Here is a 26,366-nt window from a genome sequence, read left to right as displayed (position 1 = left end):
GGTTATGGTGAAAAACCGTGGGATGTGAATCAACAAAACACATTAAGAAAGGTTTACGCAGGGACTTAATCTAAAAAGAATCCTTGCGACGGGTCCCTACTGCACGTTTGCGCCTGTGTCTCCGTTGTGCCGTATCCTGGACGGGTGTGCACGTTGTTCATCTGTAAAAAGAGAGGAACTTAGCTTGAAAGGAAATCATGCAAAAAGAATGTATTAGAAATCGAAATATGAATGAATGAATAAAGCTGAGCTTATATTAGCTCATGCGCATAGCCCCTTGTAAAGGGGTGTGCGGCTAGGGAGCCCCTAGCTTATTTATGCCAGACTCGTCTAGCCGTGTCCGGGGTCTTGAGCGACCTTTTAATGAGATAATGCCACATGGACCGGGCATTTTAAGTGTAAGAGACGCATAGTGTGGTATTGCGTTAAAGCGGACGAAAGCTTCACGCCCCAATAGTGCTTGATGGCTACTTTTGAATGGGGCGACATGAAAGATTAGCTTTTCATGTCGGAAGTTGTCGGGTGACCCGAACACAACTTCTAGTAGTAAGGAGCCTGTGCACTTGGCGTAAGGGCCTGGTGTCACTCCTTTAAAGGAAGTGCGGCGATGTCGAATTTTAGTAAGGTCCATCCCCATCTTGCGGACTGTGTCCAGATATAGCAGGTTTAAATCGCTGCCGCCATCCATTAGGACTTGTGTGAATTGTAATCCGTTGATTATAGGATCCAATATTAGAGCAGTCCATCCTATGTTTCGGATACTTCTAGAATAGTCTAGGTGGTCGAAAGTGATTGGTTTTGACATCCAATCTCGAGGTTCCGCTGGGGTGGACCGTGCGACACCTACTTTGGCGGGTGCCGCACTGTTGTTCCGTATTATCACATGAAGTGAGTTTACTGTTTTGACTTCTTGTGGGAAAGTCTTTTGTTTTCCGGCGCTCTGCTGGGGTTCGTCATCGTCATCGCTTGGCGCGTCGAGCCCCTTGTGTTCGGCATTGAGTCGGCCGGACTGTTTGAAGACCCAACAATCTCGGTGGGTGTGGTTTGCAGGCCTTCCGGAGGTACTGTGGATTTGACATATCCGATCCAAAATTTTGTTTAAGTTGGATAGCTCGTCACTGTTGGCCTTAAGAGGCAGTGTTTTGTTGTTCGGCCGCGAGCTTTTGAATCCAGCGTTTACCGCCGTGTTCTTTTGGCTTTTTTCTTTATTTCGGCGCTGGTCCTTTCTGCGCCGTGATTTTCCGTTTCCATCTCTGATCTCGGATGTACTCGGGTCGCTGGTGCTGCATCTTGCTAGCCAGCTGTCTTCCCCCGCGCAAAACCGGGTCATGAGGCTTGTTAGTGCGGCCATTGTTCTCGGCTTCTCTTGGCCAAGGTTTCTAGCGAGCCATTCGTCTCGGACATTATGTTTAAAAGCTGTTAAGGCTTCGGCGTCCGGACAGTCGACTATTTGGTTCTTTTTGGTAAGGAACCTGTTCCAGAATTTGCGCGCTGACTCTCCGACCTGTTGAGTTATATGACTTAGATCGTCTGCATCCGGAGGGCGGACATAAGTCCCTTGAAAATTTGTTCTAAACGCGTCCTCGAGATCTTCCCAACTTCCAATAGTATTTTCTGGGAGGCTTTTGAGCCAATGCCGAGTTGGCCCTTTGAGCTTGAGGGGTAGATATTTAATGGCGTGGAGATCATCTCCTCTAGCCATGTGTATGTGCAGTATGTAATCCTCAATCCAGACTCCGGGGTCTATTGTTCCGTCGTATGCCTCTATGTTTACGGGCTTGAATCCCGCCGGAAATTCATGATCCAGCACCTCGTCGGTGAAACATAGTGGGTGTGCGACACCCCTGTATTTAGGTGTGCCGTTATCTTCGAACATGCGGCATGTTGAGTTGCTTCCTGGGGCCCTCTTTTTTGGCCCATAGATGGACCTGACCGGACCATCTGTTTTGCGAGGATGTTTATATGTGTCATGTGCTGGCTTATGTGCGGCGCCACTTGCTGCTCCTGGCCTGTCATCTAGTCGTCTATCCGGCCAGGCGGCCTCTTTGCTTTTTGCCTGTGGGGGCTCTACGGCCTCCTCGTCGAATTCTGGCAGCAGCTTGCGCTTCGGGTAGCTCTTTGTTTGGTGGCCATTGCCATATTTGTCCGCGGTCTTGAGTACTTTGCTCCACCTCATCCTGAGTATGTCTTCCGCTGTTTTGAGCTTCTGTTTTTCCTTCTTCAAGCTTCTTGCGGTGGCGACAAGCCTTTTTTGGAGGTTCTTACGCTCCGGTGGTGTGTCCGGCGTGAGATCGTCCGGACTGTTATTTTCACCGAGGATGAGCTGGTCATCCGGTTCATCCTGTTCTGATGGCTGCTTGGTTGCGTGCTTGTCACCTATTGGTTTGCCCTGCTCTATGGCTGGGTCATTATGGGTACTGTTGTCATCGAGGCGGGACTTGGGGCGGCGCTTGCGTCGCCGTTTTGGTTGTTTTTCGGATGAATTATCCTTCGTCGTGTCCCGTTGTTCCTCGTTATCGCTCCCCTTTGGAGTGTCCACCATGCATACATCATGAGTAGAGGTGGCCTTCCAATGCCCCGTAGGTGCTGGTTCTTGATCGTCTCCGGTGTCGTCGTCCATACCGTCAATGTCTTCGGAGTCGTAGTCTAGCATGTCGGTTAGATCGTCGACAGTGGCTATAAAGTGGGTGGTGGTTGGGCTTCGAATTTCTTCATCGTCCGCATCCCAACCCTCCTGACCGCAGTCCGGCCAGGGCTCTCCTGATAACGAGAGATACTTTAGCGAATTCAGGATGTCGCCGAAGGGCGAGTGCTGAAAGATGTCCGCTGCGGTGAACTCCATGATGGGCACCCAGTCGGATTCGATTGGTAGGGGCGCAGAAGGTTCGGAGTCCGGCAAGGAGTCCGGCACCTCGGAGTCACGAGCTTTATGAGGGACAAGGTTGGTATTCGGCTCCATCACCGTAGAGGTTGCAGCTCCCGAGGCGGTGTCTAGCCACCTGTCCTCGATCTGCGTGGTCAGCTCTGAACTATAGGTCGGAGCGGACTCGTGTGCGGCCTCCAAGGCACTGTCCGGCGGCAGAGCTAGATCATGCCCATCGCGACAGTGCGGCACGCTCGGCTGTGGCTCAAATCCGTCGAAGATCAAGTCTCCGCGGATGTCGGCCGTGAAGTTTAGGCTTCCAAATCTGACCCGATGGCCAGGGGCGTAGCTTTCGATCTGCTCGAGATGGCCAAGTGAATTGGCCCGCAGTGCGAAGCCGCCGAACACGAAGATCTGTCCAGGGAGAAAATTCTCACCCTGGACTGCGTTGTTGTTGATTGAAGAAGCCATCAAGCCTATCGGAGACGACACAGAGGAACTCTCAATGAAAGCACCAATGTCGGTGTCAAAACCGGCAGATCTCGGGTAGGGGGTCCCGAACTGTGCGTCTAGGCGGATGGTAACAGGAGACAAGGGACACGATGTTTTCACCCAGGTTCGGGCCCTCTCGATGGAGGTAAAACCCAACTTCTGCTTGATTGATATTGATGATATGGGTAGTACAAGAGTGGATCTACCACGAGATCAAGGAGGCTAAACCCTAGAAGCTAGCCTATGGTATGATTGTTGTAATGGTTGTGTGTCCTACGGACTAAAACCCTCCGGTTTATATAGACACCGGAGAGGGCTAGGGTTACACAGAGTCGGTTACAATGGTAGGAGATCTACATATCCCTATTGCCAAGCTTGCCTTCCATGCCAAGGAAAGTCCCATCCGGACATGGGACGAAGTCTTCAATCTTGTATCTTTATAGTCTTGGAGTCCGGCTGACGATGATAGTCCGGCTGTCCGGACACCCCCTAGTCCAGGACTCCCTCACATACCAACAGGGAATGCTGGGTCTTCAAACAGACCGACAAGTTAAATGCCGATAATGAGGAGAAAGGGTCGCAAAGCAATGACAATGATGAGGAACCCCGACCACCGAACACAGGGGGACAGAAGAAATCCCCCCCCCCCAAGTCAAAACGGTGAACATTACGCCACCCATATCCCCAAGAGGGAGCGCAAGCGTGCACTCAGGGACGTCTACGCGATTGAGCCAGTCGCCCCAAAGTTCAACCCATGGTCCTCCTGTCCGATCACTTTCGATTGCAGGGACCATCCGACCAGTATCCGTCATGGCGGTTCAGCTGCAGTGGTCCTTGACCCAATTATTGATTGATTCCACCTTACATGAGTCCTCATGGATGGTGGCAGCAGCCTTAACCTGCTCTATTAGGATACAGTGCACAAAATGGGTATCGATCCCTCAAGGATCAAGCCCACCAAAACCACCTTTAAAGGTGTCATATCAGGTGTACAGGCCTGTTGTACGGACTCAATCACACTGGAAGTGGTCTTCGGATCCCCGGATAATTTTTGAAGCGAGGAATTGATCTTTGATATCGTCCCCTTCCGTAGTGGCTATCATGCACTGCTCGGACGAACCGCATTCGCTCGATTCAATGTGGTGCCGCACTACGCCTACCTCAAGCTCAAGATGCCCAGACCACACGGTGTCATAACGGTCAACGGAAATACGGAACGCTCCCTTCATACTGAGGAGCACACTGCGGCCCTTGCAGCAAAAGTACAGGGCAGTCTTTTTAGGCAGAACCTCAATTCGACAGTAAAACTCCCGGACACCGTCAAGCGAGTCCGAACTACTCTGCAGCAGGACAGTCCAGCTCATCCAAAGCTTGACTAGCAATTCGGCCTCCGTCCCAGTACCAATCAAGCAGTGACATTTGTGCCACGCGTACATAACTACGCACTTAAAATACCATGGGCATGGACGGAGGCACAGCTAGACCGCGGTCCACAATGCGGCTCAACCGCCCCTAGATCCGCATACCTTCACTCTATTTTTCTTTCAGGTTTTTCTCTTCTCGAGGCTTTTTTGATAACCTGATCATCGGACCCATCGCGGGACGGACACACCAAGAAGGCAAGGAGCTTTGACGTACAAGGGAATCCCCATGTGGTATCTGCTAATGATCGTTATACCTGTTTTTAATACCTGCATGCAGCTTGCCCTTGGCCATGGCATGCTAAATAGCCTTATTTTCTTATCGCATTACTTGTACAAATACGCCTTGACATATTAATCAAATTACAATGGGAAACAATTTGCGGCGTTAGCTTATTAATCGATTTTTTCACTTGTCTTTGTATTTTTTATCAATTGCACCCGTACACTCTGGTACGCATTACTTCGCCAGGGGCTTCATCATGCCCTGAAATACGGCAATAAAGTTTGAAATAGTACAGTTCGGCACCCCGAACTTATAGCATTATATGCATCGGCTGCGAATCATGTCTTTGGTCAATAGTTGGGTTGCCCAGCTCCTGTGCTTGCTACCTTACGTTCCGCTATATCGGCTAGGGTAGTAAAGGGAGAACTACTGCAATTGTGTCCCGGTTCTACCGGACGAGCACCTCAGTAGAGAAAGCCGAAAACTGTCTGTCATGATGCGGCAAGAGCTGGTCAGCTGTTCGAGAGGCTTCAAATCCTTAGAGATTTTTTCCACATTATGCGAGGAATCAGTTTTTATCTGATTAGGCGTGTATAGGGCCCCAAGTTCGGGCTTTCAAATACAAGGGGCTGCGCCAAAATTTTCGTTGTCAAACTCCTATGGCTGAGTGAGGGTGATAAAGTCGTATAGTCTGATTGCCTTGTTCATTGCCCTAAACTCCTCCTTTAAGGACCAAAATATGGAGTAAAGAGTGTTTAGATTTATCCCGAACACCCCTGTACTATCTACATGGGGACAGAAGCCGACGATTGGCCAACTGTCAGATTTCATAAATGGACGCACATGAGGTAAAATTTTAAAATAACAAGCATTATATTACATAACGATCTTGTTTCATATTACACGACAGGATAACATGAATGTTTTCATGGGAATATGATATCCTTGGCACATTGCTCTGCCACAAGGCAGGATCCCTCTAGGACACTATCAAAATACAGTTTGGGTCGGCGGTGCTCCTTGCCCTCAGGCGGCCCCTCGGTCATCAGCTTCGTGGCGTCCATCTTCGCCCAATGCATCTTCGCACGGGCAAAGGCCATCCGCGCGCCTTTGATATAGACTGACCGCTTGATGGCTTCAAGCCATGGGCAAGCACTCACAAGCCGCTTCACGAGTCCGAAGTAGCTGCTAGGCATAGGCTCGGAAGGCCATAGCTGGATTATTAAGTCCTCCATGGCTAGTTTGGCCACCTTATGCAGCTCGACTAGCTGTTTCAGCTGGTCGCTAAAGGGCACTGGATGTTCTGGTCCAAGGTATTGAGACCAGAACAACATCTCTATAGAGCTCCCTTCTTCGGCTCGATAGAATTCTGCAGCGTCTGATATGTTGCGCGGCAGATCCACAAACGCCCCTGGAGAGCTCCAAATCCGGGTAAGTAAAAGGAACCTTTCCTTCACATATCTGCTTTGCATAATGAAATCCTTACCCACCATAATCTTCTTGGCCGCCTAGATTTCCTGGAGGGCGCCCTGGGCTTCGGCTCAGGCATCTTGTGCGCTCTGGCGGGCCTTGGCAAGTTTGGACTCTTGAGTCTTAAAATCGTGCTCCAAGGACTCATACTTCTTGATGGCCTGGAGCTCTTGCGGGACCTCGCTGACCCGGGCCACCTGCTTCTCGCGCGCAACGCGTTCCTAGGCCGCTTTGTCCTCGGCCTCAGCGAACGCCTTCTGGAGGGCCGCTACTTCGGTCCTGGCCCCTAATAAAGTTCATGACACTTTAGTCAGCATGAACCATTCATTCTTCCTAAATATACGCACAGGTTACTGCATACCTTGGCTATCCTCCAGCTGCTTCTTCACGAGGCCGAGCTCTTCCTCGGCCCGCTCCAGGTTCTGCTTCAGTCCAGAGACCTCTGCCGTATGAGCGGCAGCAGCCAGCAGCGACGCCTGCTTATTCACTTAAACATATCAAGATTAGACTCCTGCGAAAAATTATTTGATCCTCTGTTCGGCTTTTCTTTCCGAACACCGGACAGAGTATTAGGGGCTACTGTCTATACTGTGACATTCTTTTTACAATTATGTTACTTTCCTCAAAGCCTGTTAGAAGGTTAGTGCAGGCTTTGGTCAGTCTGCTTTTGGTGGACTGGATCTTCTCAATCACTGTACTCATAAGAGTATGGTATTCTTCCACAATGGAAGCGCCTCGCAGCGCTTCCAGCAAACTATCTAGTGCCTCTGATGGACAGAGGCCATTGGTGGAATAGGCGTACCGCCTCCTTTTGAAAGGGGCAGCTAGCCTGGTTCCGGAGCCGCATGTGTCTCCGGAACTATATTCGGTTGAGGGCCTGTTTGGATATGGCCCGCACTGTCAGCGTCCATGGGGGCTGGCTTCCCCATGTGTTCGTCCCCCGAGGCTTCACCCTCAGGCGCCCCCTGCCAGCCTCTGAATTCCCTCCCGGGCCGGGGATCCTTCGGGACGATGCCTCGGCACCATCCAGGTCCTGAGGAGAAGTGGCCGATGGAAGGGTCCCGCTGTCCATCGCAGCCGGATCCAGCGAATCCTTTGAGGATAAGGACCACTCGGGACTGGACTGAGCTAGATTGCAAATGCATAAATTAGCACAGTAAAATAATAAAATAAAAAGTCTGGATACATGAACGTGTCCGGATACTTACGATTTGGCCAGGGGCTTGACCCTGGGCTCCCACTCCCCGCCGTTGTTGGTGGCCGCCGTGGAGTTGTCCGGAAGGGAAGTTTACCCCTTCTTGGACACCTCGGCCTCCCCATGTGTGGAGGCCACCCTCTTCTTTCTCCCCCCTACAGGGGGGAATGGATTTCTTCTTCCTCCTCCTCCTCCTCGCCTTCGGCGATGGAGGAGTGAGCCTCGGCGTCTTCGGACGTCGCGTCCGAAAGACCCTTGTGGCAGAGACCACCTCTGGTCCCCTTGGCTTTCTTCTGGGACTTCTTCTCCGGCACCTCATAAGGCGCCGGAAACAGCATCTTCATCAGGAACAAGGTTTCTGGGTCTTCGGGCAGCGGAGCCGGACAGTTAATCTGCTCTGCCATCATTGTCCAGTCCTGAAATAATTGATAGGGAGACTTAGATGCCTTCCTCGAATGTGCAAGTAAAGGGTACACCTTGAAAACATGAAAGAACTTACCGGATTTGCAGGGTGAGTTAGGTCGTGCCCACGATCCTCGACCGTGGCCGGTAGCACCTCGTTGGCCTTGAAGAGCACCTTCCATATATCTTCGTGCGTCGTGCCGAAGAGCTCTAATAGGGTCTGGTGCTTGGCTGGATCATACTCCCATAAATAACAAGTCCCGCGTTGGCACGGAAGAATCCGGCGAACGAGCATAACCTGGACCATGTTGACGAGCTTGACTTTCTTGATTACCATACTCTGGACGTGCGTCTGGAGTGCTGTTAGCTCAGAGAACCCCAGGCCATGCCCTTCTCTTTCCAGGAGGTGAGCCGCATCGGAATATGGGATCGGACGCGAGGGCCGCTGCCCAGTTGGTGTCATGCGGCTCGGTGATGTAGAACCACCCCGACTGCCACCCTTTGACAGTCTCCACAAAGGAGCCTTCGGGCCAGGTGACATTGGGCATCTTGCCCTCCATAGCGCCTCCGCACTCTGCTTGTTGGCTGCTCACCACCTTCGGCTTCACATTGAAGGTCTTCAGCCATAGGCCAAAGTGAGGTGGGATGCGGAGGAAGGCCTCGCACTCGACAATAAATGTCGAGATGTTGAGGATAGAGTTGGGTGCCAAATCATGGAAGTCTATCCCGTAGTAAAACATTAGTCCTCGGACAAACGGGTGGAGAGGGAATCCCATCCCGCGGACGAAGTGTGTGAGGAACACAACCCTCTCATGGGGCTTCGGGGTAGGGACAATCTGTCCCTTGGCCAGAAGTCGGTGAACGGTTTCCTTGGCTAGGTACCCGGCCTCCCGGAGCTCCTTGATGTACTTCTTCTTGACGAAGGAGGCCATCCACTTGCCTCCTTCTCCGGATCCGGACATGATTGGAGTGCTTATTTGGGCAGAGAAGGCGAGAGCTTGGGCACTGGACCTCGAGAATGGATGGGCATAGGAGAAGGCGTGGGTGAACAAGGATGAATCCTTACCCCTTTATAAAGTCAGTAAAAGTCATGCGGCTCCTCACTCGCCTTAAAATTTACCTATTTCCCAAGCGTCGTGCAGATGACACGGTTGGGTTACCCATGCCCGTATTGGTGAGAATCCTGTGATAAGGGGACACGATCCCTGCTTTGACAAGACGTGTCAATGAAACCGCACCTCGTAATATGGAGTGGCAGGCTAAAAACAGTTCGAATAATGACCGGGAAGTGGTGCGATGTCACGCTACAAAAATTTGTCAGCGGATTGGACTCGTGAAATATTATACTCTCTATGGTGGTGTGTGGTACTTGTTTTGCAGAACCGGGCACATTTTCTATGTTCGGAAGGCTATGTTTGTGTATTCAGAGAAGGAACCCGCCTTGCAATGTCGAAGACAATCTGCACACTGGACTTATCGTCATTGAAGCCTGGTTCAGGGGCAACTGAGGAGGTCCTGGATTAAGGCGTCCTCGAACAGCCGGACTATATACTGTGGTCGGACTATTGGACTATGAAGATACAAGATAGAAGACTTCGTCCCCTGTTCGGATGGGACTCTCCTTTGCGTGGATGGCAAGCTTGGTGATTCAGATATGTAGATTCCCTTCTCTGTAACCGACTTTGTACAACCCTAGCCCTCCTGGTGTCTATATAAACTGGAGGGTTCAGACTTCTAGGGTTTAGCCACAACAATCATAACCTCATAGGCTAGACTTCTAGGGTTTAGCCATTACGATCTCGTGGTAGATCAACTCTTGTAATACTCATATTTATCAAGATCAATCAAGCAGGAAGTAGGGTATTACCTCCATAGAGTGGGCCCGAACCTGGGTAAACATTGTGTCCCCCGCCTCCTGTTACCATTAGCCTTAGACGCACAGTTCAGGACCCCCTACCCGAGATCCGCCGGTTTTGACACCGACTGACATCGATTCTGATTAAATCAATGCTTCCACTGGTGTCTTCACGAAGAAGTCAACTACCATTGAGCCAAAAAAAGAAGTCCCCTAGAAGTGGATCCAAGGAAACTGCAAGAGGACAAAAACGGACAACCGATGATGCCATAATTGCAATTGATCGCCTTGCAGATGCATCACCTAGAATTGCTGAAGCAAAGAAAACAGTAGCACAACAAACTAAAGTTTACTCGGTTAAATCTTGTATCGCAATATTAAACAGTATGAGTAATCTCGATCCCAAAGAGAAACTAAAGGCGACAAAGGCATTTACAGATGCTGATAAATGGGCCATTTTCATTGAGATGGATGAAGAGACGTGAAAGCTCTGGATTATTGATCCTTAGAATTTTTGTAATACACCTTTGAGCATAGTATTTTATTTTAGTCATTCTCGCACTTTACAAGATTCAGAAAACAATTTCACTTATGCTTTGTCAATTTGTGTGAAGTAATAAATATTGTTTTCAGTTTGGTATTGTTCATTGTGCGGTTCAGCACTATTACATTTTAAAACAATTATCCAAAGATGATATAGTCAACTGTGCAAATCATGCAGGGATCTATGAACATTTAGGATGTGCCAGGTGATGAACTTTCTGATTCCGAGCAAGTGCTTACTAATAACATTTCTGCAGTGTCCTTGTTTCATGATGTGTTGTTCAGAAGGTTATTCAGAACAGCCCGCAACACTTCTATATTAACCGGTGCTCAGAAAACAACCGAGTTTTTAGAGGGACATCCAGTTAGATTTAATGAACAATTTCGTCTTGAGAAGCACACATTCTACTTGTTGCGAGATGCTTTATGCGAGAGGAAGTTACTTAAGGATACAAATCGAATGACAGTGGACGAACAACTACTCATGTTTCTACATATGATTGGTCACAATCTTAGAAACCGTGTCATCCAAGATAGATATAGCATTCTCGTGAACCAATCAGCCAGCATTTCAACAAATTTTTAGACGCCATAAATGGTTTGTGTGATGTTTGCATAACAGATCCAAGCAATCAAGTCCCATCAAAAATATTGGGTGACGCAAGATTCTACCCATATTTCAAGGTATGTTTGCTATTAGAAGCAGATACTCCTTTCCATCTGATTTTCACAAATAGAAGGTCCACACCATATAAACATTATTGTTTGACTAACAAAAAATCCCAAAAGAACTGCCTAGGAGCAATTGATGGGACACATATTAAGGCAAAAGTCAGGCTTGAAAAGCAAACTCCTTATAGAAACAGACATGGTTATCCGTCTCAAAATGTAATGACAGTAGTGTCATTTGACATGACATTCTCTTATGTCGCTGCTGGATGGGAGGGTTCTGCATCGGATCAAGTTGTTCTAAGATGGGCTGTTACTAGTGGGGGTTTAGTTGTTCCTGAATGTAAAGTACAATTACTTGTGTATCTACAATATATATAAAGATGATGAGTGTGATATGAAGTTAATGTGCAGGTAAATATTACCTTGTTTTTTTGACAGAAAGACTTAAGGGAACCCCCTACAGTAATTGGTGAAACAAACCCAAATTGCACGTACCATGCCTTGAACCTGGGTGGGTGGGAAGGCATAAGCCCCTTCCCACCACTAGGCTATGCCTTAGTCTGCTAAATATTACCTTGTTGATTCAGGCTACACGAATACTCCAAGATTTATTGCCCCGTATCGTGGAGATCGCTATCATATTGCTTCATTTCGTGGAAGTAATCGGTGATATACTAGTGAGAAGGACTTGTTCAACCATCTACATGCACAGTTGCAGAATGTTGTTGAACGAACTTTTGGTGTTCTAAAAGCTCGTTTTCCAATTCTAAGTAGGAAAGGAGGAATTCCTTATCCGTACAAAACTCAAGTGAAAATTGTTATGGGTTGTTGCATTATCCACAACTTCATAAGGAAGGTTAATCATCCTAATGAGTTATTCGAGCTTTATGAGCATGGGGAAACAGAACAAAATACTGACCATGGTGATCAACAAGTTCATGGGCAAGCAAGAGAACATGATAGAGTTGCTGGTGAGAGAGTTCGTGCTGCCATCGCCTGAGAGTTGTGGACTAAACATCAACAACGTACTACTCAACCAGAAGATGATTAAATACTGCAATATTTGTTTTCCATCTTAAATTGCAGATATATCTGCATAATTATTGTTGCAACTTTTAATTCTTTATATGGACATGAACTTCACATTCTTTTATAGGCTTATAAGCTCTATCTCTCTCTCTCACCCTCTGCCTCTCCCTCTCTCTATCTGGAGCTACAAGATGAAATGTCATTGTCTACCAATCGTTTCAGCAAGTGAAGCGACCAATAAACTACTTCAAATTGATGCATTTGTATGTGACATTCAAGTGTTCCGCTTGTACCTACGCACTAGATTCTTGAATGGACCAAGTAGATATGTAGCTAATTGCTAAGTCCTTTTAGTTATGAAGTAGTATACTCTCCGCAAGTGCGTGATGTAGACCATGAAAACATGCTAAGAAACCAAAAAGGGAGATAACTGGAGCTTTTCTCGTCAAGTGCATGATGCAGTCCATGTTAGTTTAATAGTACAAAACTTGAAAATAATAATCAAACATACTTGCTCCTGTGAATCCCCATCCGTTAGCTTGTCATCCCCATCTGCGATTAGGCTGTTACTGATGGTGATGTTGGTCAAGAGCTACAGCTGCCTGCTGCCCCCGGCGCCGCCGATACAGGCTGATGTCGGTGCAGCCTGCACGGCCGGTGTTGAGGGGAGGCAGGCCTAAGCGTTGACCTGAAGCAGGACCGCTCGCCAGGTAGAGCTTGTGCGGGGTTGACAGCCAATGAAACGGAATACGCCTGGGGACCTAGCCGTCTAGGGGAGGGAAGGCGTGCAGCAACCAACGTCCAGGGGGCGGAGGCATGCAGTGGTAGGCTTCCGCGCACGGTAGCATGTAGCTGGCGACCTGGGAGTCCAGCAACAACCAGTGTCCAGGGCGGCGGAGGAGGAATCGGAGGGAAGCAGCAGCTCAACGAGCTTGGATGGATGATGCCATGGTGTGGGATTTGGGGAAAGTGGGTCACTCACAGGAGGAGAATAGGAATAGGACCAACTAGTGGTCGTGGGTATCCAAACAAGGAACTTGCCAACCAGTTTTCCAAATTTTCTTACCAAACTTAGTTATTTATAAACCGTTTATTCGTAAAAACTGAAGTAAAATGGGTTTTCCTATAAATCGGCTTAAAACCCGTTTTCTATAATCCTATCGCTAATCTTCACTATCCAAACAACGCCTTTATATCTCAGGATTTGAATAATAGCCTCATGCTCCAAGGAGTCAAAAGCCTTCTCAAAGTCAAGTTTAAGAATTACAATTGGTCTCTTGGATTGGTGGCACTGGTGTGGATACTCAAAATTCCAACCTATGCAATCCTAGATTGTTCTGCTTTTGATGAAACCATATTGATTCTTGTGGACACATTGCGTAATGACATCTTGGAACCTGTTGGCTGCCATTTTGGAGAGAAACTTCAGACCCATTCCAGTTAAGGAGATAGGTCTAAAGTCTCCCAACTTCTTGAATTGCCCCCCCATCAATATGGACAAGGGCTTTATAAAGCCTGCCTTCACTACTAATGTAAGTTTGTCCTCCTCGACCCTTCAAATTATGAACAATGGTCTGGTGAAGCTGGCCGCTCCTGCACAATGCCATTTCCTGCCGTCTTAACTATGAACAATGTCTATTGTGTTAATGTTATTTTAAACATTGTCTCTTTATTTCTGACAAAGAAATGAGATGAATTGACAGTGTTGATGCTTATACATGCAAAACTTGTTATCTACCTACTGGTTTCTCTTTCAGGGTGACAGCACTGCTGCTAGGAAGAACTGCCACAATGATAGTGAGACGAAGCCATTGTTTGTCCCTCTAACATATATTCCAGAGAAGAAGGCAACACATATTGAGGGTAGGGATACAACCACAAAGTCATATCTTGATGTAGTGTCGAACTTACTCAGTGACACAAGCTCGACAAAGTCGCCGCCTGAATACGTTCGACTTCTTCAGTCTGAAATTCAAGCAGAAAGACATGCTTTCGCTCAAATCCGACTGGAGCTCCAATATCTATGCAAGGTTAACCGTAAGTACAGGACGTCTATTGATGCTATGCAGCTTAAGTTTGTGGATATAAGCGTCAAAGAAGCGCAGTCTCATCAGGTTGCTAAGTTGCTTGCGCTACAGCTCCTGGGTCGGGCTAACCTTTCTTCAACTTTGTTGAAGTGCTGTCGGTTTTGTCTATTATTTTGTTGGCCTGTTAACTTCCACTGGTGGCGTCCTGTTAATTTACACTAGTGGCGACCTGCCCAGTTTATGGAATCTGCTGTCTAGTTGCCCTTTATTATTATCACTGGCGGCGAACTTTGATGCCCAGGGGATGTAATATGTTGTAATTTCTTTGTCGTATAGTCTAGGTTTATTCTATGTCGTGATGTTGTAATTTATTTGATGTTTCTGCTGTCGTCACTCTGATAAAAGGTCATAATCTTCGATCGTTGCGCTATGAGCCAATAGATTAGGTTTATAAAATAATAATTTCTATACTAAAACTGGTCGGTCGCCAATCGCTAGTACGGGCCGAACCGTGGGCCTACAATCATCTTGGGACATTAGTTAGGTCTAGTTTTAATATGACCCACTGTTAGTTTCGGGCCTTTAAAAGGCCCAGTAAACCGCTTGAATTAATTGGGCCGGAAAATTAAATAGGCTTTTAACAGATTGAAAACTAGATTCAGCCTTAATTGTGGAGAACAAATCACGGGCCGACAGCGCCCTGTAATATAAATCGGCCCATTGTTGGGCCATTCGGGTGACGTGCCATTAACAGGGTGAAATGTTTTTGGGCCTTGGCTAACCCAATTACATGACAAGCGGGAAGCAGGCCAGATGTATAATGGGCCTAAATTAGGCCCAACACTCTGAAGGGCCTTTACGGTCCAATAGGCAGTTTGGGGTAGAACGTATCCACGAAGACGAGACGTTAAGAGGCCGAAAGTAACTACGGACCATAATTAGACCCAGGTGCAACTCGGGCCTTTGAATGGTCAAAAGTGAAACCGGGCCGAAAGAGGCCCATATGTAGACAGGCCGCTGACAGGCCAAAACTAATATCGGGTTGAACTGTTAATGTTGGGGATATAGCTACTGAGCGTAAACCGGCCAGGAGGGCCCAGTTCACCCTCAACTATATTGAAGCCCACGAAGACCCAGAAGATGGTGTTTTACTAATGAAACTTAGAGGCTCGGAGCCCAAAGGCGGATTAGGGCCCATAGTGGTAAACCGACATGGTTATGTAACTTGTATTGTAAGTTAGGAAAGGAAGAGACCGAGCCGGACACTTGTATGACTCGGCCTCGGGACACTGTAGACCGGTCGGGCGTCAACCTATGTATATAAAGGGATGACCCGGCGGCGGTTCAGGGACAAGAAATAACAACTCGAGACCCAGGCAAAGCGTATTTGCTCCCTGGTCATCGAAACCCAATCAATCCCATCACAACTAGACGTAGGCTTTTACCTTCATCGAAGGGGCCGAACTAGTATAAAACTCCCTTGTCCCTTGTCTGGTTTAACCCCTTCAAGCTAACCCGTCGCGATGGCTCTACGACTAAGTCCTTCCATGAGGACATCTGACGTGTTAATTCCACGACAGTTGGCACCCACCTTGGGGCTATCGCACGATGGTTTCGAGTTCTTGAAGGGCAGCTCTGAAGGACTCAAGGGGTACGTGGTTGGCCGGATGACCAAGAGTCATCGCGGCAAGCTCTACATCGACGATGAAGGATGGGGCCCCGAGGCCGGCTCAATCGAGTACGGATACCGGGTCCCCTTTAGCGGAATTCATGTCTTCATCGGCAAGATCGGCGAACCGGGCCCTGAGCCGGACATCTGCACTGACCTCATCGAGACGGCTCAGCGTGCGAGTCCTGCCCGTGTTAAGCCCGCCATGAAGTGTGCGTTCGTAGGATGTGTCCATGGGATCGGATCTGAACCAGTGTCTGAAGGCGGGACGGCTGTTTATTCCGATAGCGAGTCATCCACTGGCAAAACCGAGTCCCTATACCAAATTCATGATGGTATGTTCGAAGGATATTCCGATGGCAACAGTATTACGGACCTCCTTGAACCGCCAAGTTGGGTTGCTGTTTACATGGCCGGAACACAGCCCACTTTGCAGTCTTCATCTACGGCGGCAATGAATACCGGATCAACAGCCGCGGCAGGAGCCCCAGTGCGCCGACCGGCTCAAGTCCTCTCCGGTTTGATGGATGCTTAGGCGACCTTGTTAACCACGGCAGTTACCTTGGAGACGCAGGATCAGCACAATGCAGACATTGCGAAGCTGAAGGACCAGATAACGCAGGCTAAGGAGGACCTGGCAACTGAGGATGCTAGGATGGCAGAAGAACAGGCCGCTTTGGATGCCCAGTCACAGCAGATACAGGCGCAGAATTACCGGCTCATGTTGGATCAGAATGCATCAAACGACGTAATGCGTAGGAAGTACCGATCGCGTATGCAGCCGGTCTTCGAAGGATTGAATCTCTTTAATACACCGGGGGCTGGGCTGAGCAATCCGACAGCTGCAAACCGGACCAACGCGCCTAGGGCAGCGCCGGATCAAACACGGATGATGGAACTACCTCGGCGAACGGATAACCCGCCGCAACACGTGTCCACTCCATCGGGTCACTTCTCGAGCCCTTTGGATAACATGATTGCCGCAGCATCTCGCCTGGCAGCCATTCCAATAGAGGGTGATTCACTGGCGGCGATTGAGACACGGCAGGCTAGGGATCTTCTTCAAACCGCCGTGGTGCAGCAGCAGGCTTATTCCTATAGGCTTATTCCTATAGCCGAGATAGAATTCATTCAACCCCCCGTCCGAGCAAAAGCTATAGCAGGCACATGGATGAACCGGAAGTGTCTAGCAGTGCGCGGCGCCGTAATGTACCTCAAGGACCCAATCCGACGCGCGGTGAGGTAAATGCTCAAGACGTGGTGGACAATGGCAGAGCACGAAGGGAGGCCGCTTTGGCAACACAATATGCGGGTCGTTATCAACCCGGCCTGGTTCAGCCAGTAGCATCAGTAGATCGAGGCACCAGGCTTGCCTTCAGTTCCTGGGGAGTGACGTGTCTCATTCCAGCTCTCCATAATGTGTAACTGCCCAAGGATTTCTAGGGTCCATGCAAAGTTCCTAATTATACCGTCGATCAGCCACCTGAGGCGTGGGTCAAGAGTTATGAGATGGCGATGGAGATGTTGGATGTGGACGAAGCGGCCTCTGCAAAGTATTTCACAATGATATTGGAAGGGACCGCCCGTACTTGGTTGAAAAACCTACCAGCCAACTCCATCGAGTCATGGGATCAGTTGAAGGCCCGGTTTATAGCCAATTTCAAAGACACATGCAAACAGCCTATGTCCATTGTGGATCTGGATGCCTGTGTTCAAGGGGAGAACGAGTCAACAACTCATTGGGTGCGCCGGGTTTCGGAAGTTTTGCATTCGTCAGACCGGATTAATGCTGGTCAAGCAATCATAACGCTGGAGCGTAATTGCCGGTTTAAGTCACTAAAGATGAAGTTGGGACGGCTCAAGCACCACTGCAATGACATGGGAACCCTTATGGCAGCCTTGGTCAAATATGCCGATTCTGATAATACCAAGGATCCCGATTCTGATGAGGAGAAACCGGAGAAGGGAAAGAAGAACGGCGGTGCAAAGGGACAGCATCACAACCAAGGAGGCCATGGGAATAATGGTAAGCGCAAGGCAGATAGTTCAGATCTTGTGGCTAACACCAATATGCAGCGTCGTAAAGGTAAACCGCCCCAGCGCGGTGGAGGGATGAATCAAGAGCGTTTGTTAAACCAGCCCTGCCCAAAGCATGGGACCAAGGAGGCCCCTGCCACACATCTTTGGAAAGATTGTTATATTATGAAGGAGTTCAAAAATTCTGATCTCTTCCGGTATGATCAGGGTCCGTCGGGCGGTTCAGGTCCAGGTTTTCATGGTGGCGGCGGTTCAAACTCTGGATTTCAGAATAATCAGGGCAACCAGAATAACCAAGGTGGTAATGGCCAACAGAATAATCAAGGAAATCAGCAGCAGTCAGGTTATCAAAGTCACCCCAAGCAGTTGAATGGTGGGCAGTATCATGTGTTCACTACTAGCCTGTGCAAGCGTGATCAGAAGCTTCACAAAAGGGCAGTTAATGCTGTTGAATCGGCAGTGCCACATTATTTGCAGTGGTCCGAGCAGCCCATTGTGTGGAGCAGAGAGGATCATCCGTCTCGGGTTGACAATCCAGGTCATCTGGCTTTGGTGGTAGCACCTCAGGTGGGAGGTTACAAGTTTACCAAAGTTCTGATGGATGGAGGGAGCAGTATCAACATCCTGTACTATGAGACTTTTCTTCGCATGGAGTTGATAGACAAGAGTCTTAAACCGTCCAACACTGTTTTTCATGGTGTAGTACCAGGTAAATCGGCATATCCTGTTGGCAAGATCGCTTTGGAGGTTGTGTTTGGAGATGAGCATGATTGCAGGTCTGAAAAATTGACCTTTGAAGTGGTGAAGATCCAGAGCCCGTATCACGCACTGTTTGGACGGCCGGCTTACGCAAAATTCATGGCGAGACCCTGCTATATCTATTTACAACTCAAAATGCTGGGTCATAAGGGGACTATAACAGTACATGGAAGTCGAAAGATCGCTTTGGATTGTGAGGAAGGTGATGCGGCTTATGCTGAGTCGATTTGTGCTACAGAGGAGCTGAAGTTTTATAAAGACAATGTTGATCCGGCAGACATGACCCCTCTGAAGAAGCCCACCACTGAGCATGACCCGACCCTGAAGTTCAAACCGGCTGATGAGACTAAACTTGTTGACTTTGTTCCTGGCGATTCATCCAAACAGTTTAGCATCAGCACCAATCTGGATCCGAAATAGGAAAGCGCGCTCATCGAGTTTATCCGTGAGAACCGGGACATTTTTGCATGGAAGCCTTCTGACATGCCAGGTGTACCGAGGGAACTCGCTGAGCACACTCTCAATATTGATCCCAAATTTAAACCGGTCAATCAATTTCTTCGCCGCTTTAACGAGGAAAGACGCAAGGCCATTGGTGAAGAGGTAGCCCGGCTGTTGGCTGCTGGATTTATCATCGAAGTATTTCACCCCAAGTGGTTGGCTAATTCGGTGCTCGTTCTTAAGAAAAACGGCACTTGGCGTATGTGTGTGGACTACAAAGATTTGAACAAGTCTTGTCCGGCAGATCCTTTTGCTCTCCCACGTATTGATCAGATTATTGATGCGACGGCCGGTTGTGAGCGCCTGAGTTTCTTGGATGCTTATTCAGGTTATCATCAGATTAAAATGGCAGTTAAGGACCAGGAGAAGACAGCCTTCATCACTCCCTTTCGAGCCTTATGCTATGTTTCTATGCCCTTTGGGCTCAAAAGTGCCCAGGCAACTTATCAATGTTGTGTGCAAAATTGTCTTCACACGCAGATTGGGCGTAATGTTCATGCCTATGTGGATGACATTGTGGTAAAATCCAGGAAGAAGGAAAGCTTGATAGATGACCTCAAGGAGACGTTTGACAATCTTCGGGTTTACAAAATGATGTTTAATCTGGACAAGTGTGTTTTTGGTGTTCCGGCAGGCAAGCTCATAGGCTTTCTGGTGTCCAACAGAGGCATTGAGGCTAATCCGGAAAAAATCAAAGCGATTATATCTTTGGCTAAACCGAAGTGTATCAATGATGTTCAGTGTCTGGCGGGTCGAATTGCAACGCTTAGCCGATTTATCAGCCGTTTGGGAGAGAAGGCGATTCCTTTGTATCAGATGTTGAAAAAGACAGACGATTTCGTCTCGAGTGACGCAGCTAATGCGACATTTGAGGACTTAAAGCGGCAGTTGGTTGAACCGCCGGTTCTTGCTGCTCCGGTTGACAAAGAGCCCTTGTTATTGTATTTGACTGCTAATGCCCGTGCTGTCAGCGTGGCAATTGTGGTGGAGCGCAAGGAGGCTGGTAAGGAATATCCGGTTCAACGGGCGGTTTACTATATCAGCGAAGTACTTATCGAGTCAAAGCAACGATATCCGCAATGGCAGAAGCTGGTTTATGGGGTTTTTAAGGCAAGTCGGAAGCTCAAACAATACTTTCAAGGCCATCCCATTACAGTGGTCAGTTCATCTCCTTTGGGCGATATAATTCAGAACAGGGAGGCAACTGGCCGGGTTGCAAAGTGGGCAATTGAGCTTGGCCCGCACGGATTGAAGTATATGCCTCAGACATCAATCAAGTCACAGGCTCTTATTGACTTCATCAATGATTGGACCGAGTTACAGGCACCAGAGGACAAACCGGATAATACATACTGGACTATTCACTTTGATGGATCCAGGCAATTGGAAGGCTCGGGGGCTGGAGTTGTTCTTACTTCCCCTCGAGGTGATAAAATTTGTTATGTTCTCCACTTAATGTTTCCTTGTACTAAGAATGCAGCTGAGTACGAGGCCTTACTCCACGGTCTCCGTGTGGCTAAGGAAATGAACTTAAGTCGGGTTCGCTATTTTGGAGATTCTGATCTGGGGGTCGGCAAGTTTCTGGTACTTGGGATTATAAGGATCCACTCATGGCGGCTTATAGATGCGAGGTGGATATTATGGCAGGTCACTTTAAGGGTTATCAGGTTGAGCACATTGACCGGCGCAAAAACAAAGCAGCAGATGCTTTAAGCCGGCTGGGATCTCAGCGTAAACCGGTACCACCCAATACCTTTTTACATATCTTGCATAACCCGTTTGTTAAGTTCCCTACAGAGGAGGATTTAGCTGTTCCTGATCCAGAGGCCCAATTGGTGGCCGCTTTACATACCACTCCGGATTGGACGGTTCCATATTTGGCGTATATGAACCGGAGCGAGTTACCAGATGATGCGATCTTCGCCGGACAGATAATCCGGCGGTCCAAGTCCATGGTTATTCACAATGGCGAGTTACACCCTTGCAGTGTTTCAGGCGTATTCCAACGTTGTATTTCTCCTGAAGAAGGACAAGAGATTCTACGTGAAATCCATGAAGGGGATTGTGGTACCATGCCGGTTCAAAGTCCCTGGTGGCTAAAGCTTTTCGTCATGGGTTCTATTGGTTGACAGCTCATGCTGATGCGGAGGATCTGGTAAAGCGGTGTGACGCTTGTCAGAAATTTTCACGTCGAGCTCAAGTTCCGGCTCAGGAGCTACGGATGATTCCTATCACTTGGTCGTTTGCCACTTGGGGGCTTGATATGGTGGGACCTTTTAAGCGCTCCCAGGATAAGAAGACCCACCTGTTTGTGGCGGTTGACAAGTTCACTAAATGGGTTGAAGCGGAGCCCGTCAGCAAGTGTGATGCAGCCACGGCGGTTCAATTTCTCAAAAAGATCATTTTCCGTTTTGGTTTTCCACACAGCATCATTACAGATAATGGCACGAACCTTTCTAAAGGTGAGATGGAGGAGTTTTGTCAACGAGAGCACATCCGGCTTGATGTAGCGTCCGTGGCTCATCCCCAATCCAATGGTCAAGGTGAGAGGGCGAATCAAGAAATCCTGAAGGGTATCAAGCCCCGGCTCATGGTTCCTTTGAAACGGACGCCGGGTTGTTGGGTGGAAGAATTACCATCTGTGTTATGGAGTATAAACACCACCCCAAACCGATCTATGGGTTATACACCTTTCTTCATGGTTTACGGGGCTGAAGCCGTCCTCCCAAGTGATATTCGTCATGACTCGCCTCGGGTTGCCAATTATGTTGAAGCGGACAATGAGAAAGCACCTCAAGAGGCGCTGGACGTGTTAGATGAGAAATGGAACATGGCTTTGGCTCGATCGGCGGTTTATCAACAAGACCTGCGGCGTTATCACAGCCGCCCGGTTAAGACAAGAAGCTTTCAAGAAGGCGACTTAGTGCTCCGGCTCATCCAGGATCAGACCGATATGCACAAGTTATCCCCACCTTGGGAAGGACCCTTTGTGGTCAGCAAAAATCTGCACAACGGATCATACTACCTCATGGACATTCGAGAAGACTCACGCAGTTCTGAGGAGGAGACCCGGCGGCCGTGGAACATAGCTCTCCTTCGGCCTTACTACACTTGAGCCATAGGCTTTTCTTATGTACATATTTCAACAATGTATATATTATGATCAATACAATAAACCGGCATCCTTGCTATAAGCAGGGCCGCTGCTGTTTTTTCTTCAAATCTCTATGTTTACATGGGGGCTTCAGCTGACAAAGCGAAGTACTACCTGTTAAACCGGCTATCATGCCACAAAAAAACAGCTTGGGAGCTTCACACCCAAGGGGCCAAAGAGAGTCTGGATGTTATGCACAGCTCAAACATAGGCACCCATTGAGCACAGCTCACAAAGTTACTTGGGGGCTCTTTGTGCAAAGCAACAAAGAGTTTGAAAGGACCCTTGTAATTGGGTATCGACCCACGGCTTGGAAGCCTGGTGTATTCACCTAAAACCCCGGGTTAACCTGCCTTCATCAAGTAAGCCACTCCTATCCAGGTAATCCTGGCACGACCCGCCGAACGTTTGACAAGTCAATCTTATACAGACCCTGAACTTGTCAAAGTTAAAATGATGATTGGTTAGTTGGAGGCCCATCTTAAAAGGCTTTGCAAAATGGTTTAACTCAGTGGCCTGGCAGCCCATGAAAAGCCTCGAATTTGGGCCTGGCAGCCCTTGAAAAGCCTTGACTACATGGTTTCTTGTTTGCTTTTTTGCCAAGTTTTCACCTTTTGATGAATTTATCTTGAACCAGTGTCCATTGACCCGGTGTGGCTTTTCAGTCATCATATTAACCTGGTGTTTGTTAACCTGGCTTGGCTTTCAACTATACATTGTCAAACCATCTTATCAAATTGGTGTTTACAAAACCCGGCCTGGCTTTGACTATATGTCGCCAGTTTGATCACCTGGTGTTCATCGTAACCTGGCATGACTTATTCATAACATCATTATAGGGTAAGGGTTATAACAGCTCAAGATTTGGGTTTTCACCCTTACTACATGATTTCATATCACAGGTATGAGTTATTTCATATTTATTCCGCTTTGGCTATTAGCCAGGCTTTATCTTGGGCATTATGACCCGTCCGGCGATCAACCGCTAGGACAATTCTTTTTATGCAGATATCAGAATCGCATGAAAATTATCAAACTGTAATCAAGCACAGCAAATATCATGACGGATCAACAATGTTATGCATCAGTGCCACAGAGCGAAGTATTTTAACTAGCCTATTACAAGGCACTTTAAAGCACAAAATAAGGGATTGTTCTTCCCACAGAACAAAGTTTATGAAACATCAACCCAATTGCCGGATCAAGACTCATCACCATGTTGACGTGAAGTTGATGGATCATCTGGCGTTGGTTTAGCCTCCTCCTCCCCATCCAGTGGCTGGAAGTCAATGGTGGTCCAGTCAATTCGGGTTAAAGCTTGAAAGACAACCTCCTCACTTATAAGTTCGGGCGGATCAACGTCAGGGGCGTAAGTGTGCTTACGGATTTGTGGGATAAGAGTTTGCACTTCTTCCACCGCAGTGTTAATCCGTTGGTTGTTGGCATCGTAGAAGGACCGATGAGCAGTCAAGTTAGCCTCTGCCGCCAATTGACTTGCCAAAGGACGCATCTCCCTTGTCACAACTTTGAGGGATTTGTTATCAAACTCTGCCCCGTTTTCTTGTTCACTAGGAAAGCCCTTAGCAATATCAACCGGATCCAAGTCCGCTATCCATGCTTTGGCTCGGGTAAGTGCCAACAAAGCGCCAGCCCTGGCAGCGGATCTCTTCATCTCTTCTATCTGCGCTGGCATCATGGATAACCTTGCTAGAGTGTCCCTTATCAATGTTGGGGCCGGATTGTTGTATGAGGCTGCACAGATAACCCGTTGGGCACCGGTATATAGTTGTTCAATATGCTGCCTTCAGCTTCATCCGCATGTCAGAGCCCAGATGAGCAATGCAGCCACCTAGAACGGTTTAAGAATTTCATGTTAACCCGGCAAATTACAAAGATGGTCATTCAAGAAGCCTTGGCAAGAGTACTTACCAAATATTGCAGAGGTCATGGCATTCACTTGGCGCTTCAACCCAGTTAGCTCTTCCGCCACCGGTTTAAGAGCCGACTCGGCGTCTTCAGCCCGCTTCAGCAGTGCATTCTTTTGAGTCTCCCAGTTGGCACGCTCAGTCTTGAACCCTTCTTTAAGTTGTTCCATGGCTGCTAAAGCGGTTTTAAGCTCATCCTTGGCCTTGGAAGTCTCTGCTTGTTGGGACTTGATATTCTCTTGAAGATCAACAATTTGGGAGCCTTGGTGATTTATATCAGCCTGCCACAGTCATAGGAGGAGCATGTAAATATTTTATCAAAAGTCCCAAGCATATAACTAGTTATACACTTGGCACTTGGGGGCTAATGTGGATTGCTTCTTTACTACTGATTGTTTGAAGTCCCAAGGATCAATACAAGTTTTAATCTTGGCACTTGGGGGCTAATGTGTGTTTGATCAAGAAAATACCCAAGTAAGGAAAGTCAACAAAGTACAGTATGGAATATAAAAGTCCCGGTTTGTCTTCACAAGACAAACCGGCCCTTGGGGGCTACGAAGTCCAAGTGTTTTTTATCTTTAAAGTCCCGGTTTATCTTCAAGAGATAAACCGGCCCTTGGGGGCTACAATACAATGAATGTACAGAATAAAGATGAAGTTGTTTGGAAGATTACCTCATAGCATTCCTTCATCAGATTCACCAAACCGGCCTCATAATCTCGGCTGGTGTAAAGCCGGTTCAAGAATCCGGAATGAAGATCCTGAGCAGAAAGGTTAACATAGCTGGACAAATTGGTCTTCCCTTTCCCCTTGCCCATAGCAGCAAATTCGTCCTTGGCGGTATGTTTCGATAAAACAACTGGATTGCCTGGGGCGGTATAAGCAGTGCCAGTAATAATAACATCATCATCATCTTTGGTTGGGCTCGGTGGATTGACATTATCTTTGGCTGGGCTTGGCGGATTGGCAGCAGGGCTTGGCAGATTAGCAACTGAACTCAGTGAATCAGCAACTGGACTTGGAGGCGTGGCACGTGGACTTGATGTATCAACATGTGTAGCCGGGTCAGCCTCCGGCGGATTAGCATCAGTAGCTGCATCTTGCGGGGCAGAGTTATCCATGACAATATCAGGATTTTCACCAACATGTTCTGGGGTCTTCTCTGGTTCAACATCATCAATGGGGCCGTTGGTCTTGGCTTTCTTGCTCAATCGGGCCTTGGCACTACAACATCAAAATAAAGATTAGTATGATAAACCGACGCATGAAGAAACAAACCGAAAAGTAGTACGCTTACCCAGCGATGGTTTTAATGGAAGGCAGCTGAGTGGTTGATGAACCGCCAGACGAATTGGAAGACACCTAATAATTCGGATCAGACGGATTTAGTGGGTATGGAAGAAACCCTTCAAAGGATTAAGTTTTTTGGGAGAAAAAGTAACCTCCGGATGACGCTTCCGGGTTGGTGTGTCCGGTAAACCGGAAGAGGTGACTTGCTGGCCACTGTCGGGTTGTGCGACGCCCTTCTGGCTGTTGTGTCTTCAAAGAAAATTTTGGATCCAAATAAGCAAGAGGGTGAGAGTATTTCACTTTCCGAACTGCACGGCAAAATCTTTGAACCGGCACAAGATCTGAATCAGAGGAAAGAGAGATTACCTCAACATGGTCCACATGACTGACCTCCGCATCATCCTGATAATAGTCATTGTTAATAAGATGTATGAAAAGGGAGCCAAGGGAGTCAAGTTATACCTCTTGATCCGAATCTTCAACATCTTCGGGCGGATCAGTAGTTTCGCTGGTCTTCTTCTTGGTTGCTCTCTTTATAACTTTGCTCTTGGCACGAGGACCCTTGCCAGTTTATCTGAAGCCTTCCTTTTCCAAAAGGAGCTATTGGCCTATAAAAATTAAACAAAGATTTATTAGAACATTGTTAAAGCAGAGGCGAGTCAAGAAAGCACAAGGTTACAATCTTTACCGCTGGTGGTTTGTTGGCGGTGTAAAAGGGGGTCAGCCCGGTTTGGCTGCATGCGGCGATTGGTTCGTCTAACATCTTCTTCATCGATTTGGTGATTCATCACCAATCATTTCTATTTCATTAAACCATTGAGGGTCCTTGGCGTCGC

General features: G+C 48.0%; 1 protein-coding gene across 1 annotated transcript; it reads right to left on the bottom strand.

Moving 5' to 3' along the window:
- Nucleotides 1-295: 295 nt before the first annotated feature.
- LOC123039144 (uncharacterized) lies at nucleotides 296-25,913 on the bottom strand. Its single transcript, XM_044462422.1, has 3 exons — nucleotides 25,897-25,913; nucleotides 25,020-25,464; nucleotides 296-796 (listed from the first exon to the last, which is right to left on the bottom strand). Exons 1-3 carry the CDS (start codon nucleotides 25,911-25,913, stop codon nucleotides 296-298), a joined length of 963 nt encoding a protein of 320 aa, XP_044318357.1.
- Nucleotides 25,914-26,366: the final 453 nt, after the last annotated feature.

The sequence above is a fragment of the Triticum aestivum genome, chromosome 2B (assembly GCF_018294505.1).
Source record: "Triticum aestivum cultivar Chinese Spring chromosome 2B, IWGSC CS RefSeq v2.1, whole genome shotgun sequence".
Taxonomy (NCBI): Eukaryota; Viridiplantae; Streptophyta; class Magnoliopsida; order Poales; family Poaceae; genus Triticum; species Triticum aestivum.
Note: the sequence above shows the minus strand (reverse complement) of the source record. Positions and strands in the feature narration are given on the sequence as shown.

Bases quoted from the DNA above. Each gene is read 5' to 3' on its own strand.
- LOC123039144 (XM_044462422.1), bottom strand. The intron at 797-25,019 runs GTTAACCTTTCT...TGGATGTCAAAA, and splicing joins AGACCAATTTGTCCAGCTAT to CCAATCACTTTCGACCACCT.